The following is a 7,568-nucleotide window of genomic DNA, read 5'->3' as shown; positions in this document are numbered from 1 at the left end:
TTTTTGTGTCTTAAATGCATCTACAAAAAGATACTAAATTCTTTCACATTCAAAAACACTGCATTTCTTCTGAACATGAGTGTAAATCAGAGCTTCCTTCTGGTAAATATTTTGGAATTTCTTAGAATAACTTCTTATGCAGTCAGAAGGACACGATGCACTCCAACAAACTAAAAAAAACACACTTTAAAAGCTTTATTCCAATTGACATATGTGTTTTAAATAACTGAATGGCAGATTTAAGGTATTTCTCTCCTTCTTTCACTCTGTGGACACACATAAGTTAATAACAACAACAACAACAATAATAATAATAATAATAATAATAATAATAATAATTAAAATAAACCCTCTTATTAAAACTGCATTACCCAACAGAGGTTTGATAGCAGCACAGTAAATTCACCAGTGTTAAATCAACACTATTATCACTGTCAGTGTAATAATTTAACACTTTCAGTGTTAAGTTAACACTAATAGTTTTGATTTAACACTAGAGAATTTGCTGTGTGCAGCATTCAAAATGACTTTTGGACATTAGTATTAAATTATCCATAAATAACAGCACTGGATGTAAAACATAAAACATCAAGTAGAACATTGAGGCATGGGCACAAACACACTCACTATAATAAAATACAGTAGTAAACACACACAGACAAACACTATACAGTGAACACAGTAGGGTTTAAGTCAAACAAAAAAATCCCTGTAACATTCCATTCAGTAAAACCAATGTCCACCCTTAGTGTAGAGTACAGTGCAAAAAAGGGGCTCCCGAGCAGTATAAGGCTGTCCCACCTATCAGAAGATTGTGAGTTTGATCCCCAGCCATCAAAGGCCAGGAATTCAAGAACGCACAATTGTTCTGAGTAGGGTGGGCTCTCCTCTCAACACAGCTCTGCTCACTGTGGTAGCTAGGACAGTGTGTGTTCTGCTCTTGTGTATTAAACTGTGCAACAGCATTGCATTAGCAGCAGTCCAGAGAACATAGTGGGTTGGCCTCATGTGTCATGGAGGAAGAACCTGCTAATGCTCAACCTCCTGATGCTGGTGGCTCAGTGTACACTCAGGGTAGATTCACTGAAATGTAAAATGGTGACAATTAAGAACTAGAGAGAATATTCTGAATACTGTGCAAAAGTGAGAAATCTTCCATTTATATATTTAATTTTCTTGTTTAAACAACTACTGATTGAATACTTCTAACACTAAGTATAATATAAAATTGATCTGTCTTTAATTTAGCCACATCTAGTTTTGTGATCCAATTGTTATTTAAACTCTTTCATGCTTCCAATCTTAAAACCAACAATTTACAAAAAGTGTGACTGGCATTATGTTCTCCTTTGAAGAGACATTAACATTCAAAGAAGCTACAACAGAAACATTTACATTTCTTGTGGATCTAAAATAAAGACATTTTAAGCATAGTCTTCTTGTAAATGGAAGGGGACATTCAAAGGAAAAAATGGTCAAAAATATAGGAATTTCCAAAAACTAATAAAGGATTTTGAGTCCTAACAGGACCCCTAACAACTATGCAATAACTAGCAAACTACCAAAACTGTTCCCATCTGATAAACAGTGTATGAGCTTTCCTCTGCGAGTGACAGGAGGAAATCAAGCTTTTCGTTTGCTTCAAAGAAAAAAAAATCTACAGGTGTTTCAGTCCATTATTGCACTGTGATGACTACTTGATTCTGAGTTTTTGGACCCCCACAGAGCAGGTGTGATTTGGGTGGTGGATCAATCTCAGCACTGCAGGGACAATGACGTGGTGATGGTGTGTTAGTGTGTGTTGTACTTGTACAAGTGGATCAGACACAGCAGGGCTAGAGTTTTTAAAGTGACACTGCTGGACCGAGAATAGTCCACCAACTAAAAGTATCCAGCCAACAATGTGGCTGTGTTTACTGATAAAGGACTAGAGAAACTAGACTAGAGCACTAACTGTGCAGCAACAGAAGAGCTACTGTCTCTGATTTTACATCTACAAGATGGACCAACGAAGTAGGAGGGTCTAACAGTAGACACTGTGTTTAAAAGTTCAAGCAGCGCTGCTGTGTCTGATCCACTCGTACCAGCTCATTACACGTAATCAACACACCATCAGCACATCAGTGTAATTGCATTGCTGAGTATGATCCACCACCCAAATCATACCTGCTCTGTGGTGGTCTTGTAGGGGTCCTCCTGACCATTGAAGAAGAGAGTCAAATTGGGGTAAGAAAACTAGCATGAGCAAAAGTATCAGATGAAGTACTCAGTAATTGTAAAACTACAAAGTGCTCCTGTATGGTTAGTGGAGCTGATAAAATGGATAATGAGTGGAGATACAAGGTAGGTGTTCCTAATTCAGTGATCATTCAGTGTATATTTGTTGCAATATATTTATTTTTTCTCTACTAATAAATAAACAATAAGTTACAGAGCACGTACATGTATTTAAAACTTTGAAAACACTAGCTATATCTAAAGTGCAAAAATAAACCTTACTTATACTTAGCATGGAGTGACTGTTACAGTACAGAGCTTACCCAACTTTAAGCATGCATCCATCATTCTGTAATATTAATATTTGGCAGCAGTGTGTTTTTGTATGCAAAACAGCTCCAGACCTGTAAATACATGTGGATCTATGGGAATAGGCTCTCTGTTGAAATCACGTTCTTAATGACCTATCCTTGCTAGTGGTCATATTGAGGTACATCTTGTATTTAAGTGCAAAATCTGTTAAAATATTGTCTGTAATAATTTTGGCAGCTCCTCTTACTAAAATATTGCTTTGTTTGAAAAAAAAAACTATGGATGTTCCCTTTTTAATACAGAAGCTATAGTTTTTATATTTTTAAGACCAGTTTTGCAAATTAAAAAAATAACTGCAAGCTTACTTTACCACAGAGAAGCTATTACCATCAAATATAGCTATTACAGTTATTAGTTTATATATATATATGTAAATTTATCTGATGTACATTGTATATTTCTAGACTTTTTACCATTATCAAAATATGTGCCTATTATTGTCTAAGCAATCAGTGACTGTCACGCTGTCCAAACAGACTGTCTTTGATAGTCAACTTTAAACTTCTACCAGAATCCAAAATCACATTAAAAACCAGTAACCACTATCCATCAAATTTACCAAACTATATGTACAGTGTAACTATTTCCTTTCAGTGCATCATGAGAAGGTTAACCACCAAGTTTGTCAAACACATTTAATAAAATCCTTATTTCCTGCACTGGCTTTTCCTTGATCTTCCACTTTTTTAATAGCTGCCTGAATTTTGGCCTGGTCACCCAGGAGCTCTCGAGGTTTGACAGGCTGAAGGTTTTCATCCAGCTCCAGTAGAACCGGTATTCCAGTGGGAAGGGTGACATTGACAATATCAGTATCAGATATTCCTGTTAAGAATGAGAAGGCAGTTACAAAATAATGAAGATACTAAACACTGCCAGACAGCTTTAACTTTACAATAACAATCAATCATAACAATCAATTTTCAGAAGACAGAACCCCAAAGTCAAGATAATAAACCAACTGTCATGTCCAGTCTAAGATATTCCATGCGTTAAGTGTAGAGGATAATGATGACCAGTGCTCATGCTTACAAAGATCAAAGAATGAGGACCCAGAGCCCAAACAACTTTATATCTGTAGCCTTTAGTCCTATTTCTGTTTCAATACTGCTTTTAACATGCCCTCATTGACTTCACCTTAGAACTCGGAAGTATGTAACAACTACGTTACACAAGTGCTCACTTGCATGAAATGGGGAAGAGTAAAGTGCAGAGTCAGTTTAGTCTGGTCAGGATAAATAGATAGCTAAGAACATTTTGTTATAGAAGCCCTTTTTTGAGAATTATCCAATGTTTATAAATATTATTATTATTGTTCCATTTGGCAGAAAATACTGGAGTGGATCCATGGCACACTGCTCTTCTGTTTGCTGTTTTTGCTAGCTGTGTAGGTCCAAATTTGCTAGCAAGCAAGCTAGCAAAGTAAAAAACCAACATTTATATAAAGCCTAACTGATGCAGTATCTTGCTACATTTAACCCCCATCCAGGTTAAGTTCAGTTTCACTATAGCAAAACATACATTGTAGTTTTGAAATCTGAATTACTTTTGTGCAGGTTTAAAAAATGAACTCATAATTCTGCAGTTACTTCTCCAAACATAAGTTTACAGTTTTGCTTATTAAAATGCCCAAAGTGTCATCAAACAATAGTTTGAACAGGAGTTGACGAGGACATGTTAAATACAGTACTGTAACTGAGAACTATAATTTTACTCCTCCAACTATCAAAACAAAGAGAAAGTTGTCAAATTGACTGAAGATTAGTGTAACACAAACTCAGTTCATCAGGCTGTCTTACTGGAAATGAGTTTCACAGATTTAACAGAGAAAGTAAACATAATTCTCTTGTAAATGAATGTTTACCTTCTAAATGTTTAAGTAAGGCTCTGCAGCTGTTTCCATGAGCTGAAATAAGGATAGTTTTGCCACTCTTGATTTCAGGAACAATGACATCATCCCAATAAGGCAAGAGTCTGTCTAGCACTTCCTTCAGGCTCTCAGTTCTGGGAAGCTTCTCTTTGGGCACATCGCATGTGTTGTACCTACGGTCATTGTAGATCTCCGTGAAATAGGTGTGGGACTCATCAATGGGAGGTGGGGTGATATCATAGCTCCGCCTCCAAAGTTTAACCTGCTCTTCACCATGTTTCTGAGCCATCTCAGCCCGGTTCAGGCCGATCAGAGACCCATAATGACGCTCATTCAACCTCCACGACTTGGTGACGGGGACCCACTCCTGGCCCATAGCCTCCATCACAAGCCATGCCGTCTGAATGGAACGGCTGAGGATCGAGGTGAAAACGTGATCAAACCTGTAGCCTTTCTCTTTCAGCAGCCGGCCACACTCCTGAGCCTCAATGACTCCATTCACACTCAGCTTCTGATCCACCCAGCTGCAGAAGCGGTTCTCTTTATTCCATGCCCCTTCACCGTGCCGCAGCAGGAAGAGTTTGTGCTTCGACATTAAGGAGATGTGTTGTTGAGGCCTGAAAATGAGTACAGATGCATCCAGAAAAAAGATGAGAAAACATGTTCTCAAATAAGAAGAAAGGTGTCAGTGTCCATCCATTATCTGTAACCGTTTATCCAATTTAGGGTCGCGGGAGGTACAGAGCCTACCTGGAATCATTGGGCGCAAGGCGGGAATACACCCTGGAGGGGGTGCCAGTCCTTCACAGGGCAACACAGACACACACACATTCACTCACACACTCACACCTACGGACACTTTCGAGTCGCCAATCCACCTGCAACGTGTGTTTTTGGACTGTGGGAGGAAACTGGAGCACCCGGAGGAAACCCACGCGGACACGGGGAGAACACACCAACTCCTCACAGACAGTCACCCGGAGCGGGAATCGAACCCACAACCTCCAGGTCCCTGGAGCTGTGTGACTGCGGTAATTACTACAGGTAATTATTTAACAGTTATAATTGTGAAGTGTTTTAACTTATTATAATGCATTATTATTATTATTATTATTATTATTATTATTATTATTATTATAAACTTTAATTATGACACAGCTAAGATATCTGCCTGGAGCTGGTTGGCCTATAGTTCTCCTATAATTTTACTAAGCATTCCCTTGCTTTACATCAAGCAGAAAATTGTGTAAATCTGTCCTTTATGTAAAATGTTGCCATATAAAAGCTAGATAATGCTATAATGGACAACTGGGACCAAGGGATCTACAACACCATCTCTATTTTTGACACTCTTGTTCACCCAGCTCCAGTGGTGTAGCAGGTTGGGAGGGTTGAACTGAGGTGAAGCACAACCCTCATTAGTTAATCAGGAATCATGACCAAACCCAGACAGGTCTCAAAAATATTTCTGGAATTCTCTCTCTCTCTCTCTCTCTCTCTCTCTATATATATATATATATATATATATTTTTTTTTTTACCTCCATTATTTTTTAACACTATTTTTTAGTAAAATCAATCTTTATAGGGGAAAAGGGGTGTGTTTGTCATACTGGGCACTGATGCTAAACATATTACATTTAAAGTTTCCTTCTGGTCATCGATAACACCCCTAAACACATATTACTGTTCATCAGAATGTCTCTCCTGGAAATGGGGATTTTACCCTAACTTGTTATAGTGGCACTCAGTCTCATTCCTCTCATCCATCCTTGGGTCTCAGGCCTATTCGTTATGAACACTCTTATATGTAATTAGCACTGTATAATATTCTAATAAAATAATAGATTAATTTTTAAGGAGAAAAACTGCATAATAAGTGTATAAAATAACACATACCAAAGGCTGTAACAGGAGCTAACGGCAAATCGTAGGCAAAAGGTTAGGGGTCAAGAATGAAATGTCAGCTAACTTAGCCTTCATCAGCAGAATGACCAACACTGTCAGCTCTTAAATACATCAAAACATGAAAATACGCTAACGAGAACCAAAAGAGACGTTAGACCGAAAACACCGTAGTTGGTATTCAAAAGCACATCTACATTACACATTACTACCTCAGACAATTCATTGATTTCCTGCTAGTTTTTAACATACAAACAACGCGGCTTATACGGAAACAGGCGCACGTTTTATTGATAGGATTAACGAACACAAAAATGTCGAATTATTCTTTAGTTAACTCACCGTACCAATAAATGTCACAAGTACTGCAGCAGCTCTACACCATATACGGCTCAGAGAGAGGAAACACCATCAACACAACCGCTCTCAGGACTGACGTGTTTCTCAGCCAATAGCCAACTTCAATGAGCACATAGGGGCGGGACTATAAGCTCCGGCGGGCCAATGACAGACAGGAAAAATGGTCTGACGTAATAGCTGTAAGTAGATATTTCCCATTCAGTAGCATGTTTTATAGCATTCCCATATAAATTATATTTTCTTATTTATAGGCTCTAGATAACTATGGGGATTAGGCATTACCTTTATACATTAATATATAATACAATATACACACATATAACATTGGCATAATTTTGCACTACCTATTTAGTAACTACAATGACATTCATGTGAAATATGAAAGTGAGGAACCGATGTGTGGGCCCACCTACCCAGCAAAGACACAGAGAAGTGGTAACCTAGGAAATTAAAAAACAAAAGAGCAGTAAACAGACTCTTAGCATGGTTGTGGTGCATGCTGAGAGCTACTTTGCATTGCCATGCCTAATGTATGCATTATATTACACATTCATAATATAATATAATGATATTATTACATCTCTTGTGTAAAAGTGGTCATTAACATCCTCTGCTTTACATAATGTTGTAGACACCCATCATTAGCCTGAGAGAATTACTTTGGTGTCAATCTCTAGATGAAAAAGAAAGCAAGGTCTTTTATTATAGGATACTACAGTTTAACATGCCTTAAAATCCCAAAAGAATATGCTTACAATGAGAGACACAACAGACATTGCATGTTCTACAGTAATTCATTGCACTTCTATGTCAGAATTTCAAGGTGGAATTTTACAGCTTTTGTCTCC

At 37.7% G+C, this 7,568-nt stretch overlaps 1 protein-coding gene across 3 annotated transcripts; it reads right to left on the bottom strand.

The window, feature by feature from the left end:
• Nucleotides 1-238: 238 nt before the first annotated feature.
• On the bottom strand, nt 239-6,786 carry bpgm (2,3-bisphosphoglycerate mutase). 3 transcript variants are annotated; one of them, XR_010795939.1, is made up of 4 exons: nt 6,703-6,786; nt 4,451-5,073; nt 2,541-3,411; nt 239-1,083 (listed from the first exon to the last, which is right to left on the bottom strand). XR_010795939.1 is itself a non-coding variant. In XM_066649121.1 (3 exons), the coding sequence occupies exons 2-3, from the start codon at nt 5,049-5,051 to the stop codon at nt 3,215-3,217; spliced, it is 798 nt and encodes a 265-aa protein (XP_066505218.1). In that variant the 5' UTR covers nt 5,052-5,073; nt 6,703-6,786; the 3' UTR covers nt 239-3,214. The 3 variants fall into 3 exon arrangements, 2 of the variants coding, with proteins under 2 accessions (XP_066505218.1, XP_066505219.1); XM_066649121.1 differs by having other exon boundaries at nt 239-3,411; XM_066649122.1 differs by having other exon boundaries at nt 239-3,411; nt 6,708-6,785.
• Nucleotides 6,787-7,568: the final 782 nt, after the last annotated feature.

This window comes from Hoplias malabaricus, chromosome 17, assembly GCF_029633855.1.
Source record: "Hoplias malabaricus isolate fHopMal1 chromosome 17, fHopMal1.hap1, whole genome shotgun sequence".
NCBI classification, from domain to species: domain Eukaryota; kingdom Metazoa; phylum Chordata; class Actinopteri; order Characiformes; family Erythrinidae; genus Hoplias; species Hoplias malabaricus.
Note: the sequence above shows the minus strand (reverse complement) of the source record. Positions and strands in the feature narration are given on the sequence as shown.

Excerpts from the sequence above, each read along its gene's own strand:
- bpgm (XM_066649121.1), bottom strand. The coding sequence starts at position 5,051 with ATGTCGAAGCACAAACTCTTCCTGCTGCGGCACGGTGAAGGGGCATGG. Across the intron at positions 3,412-4,450 it reads CTTACTTAAACATTTAGAAG|GAATATCTGATACTGATATT; the intron begins GTAAACATTCAT and ends CATTCTTAACAG.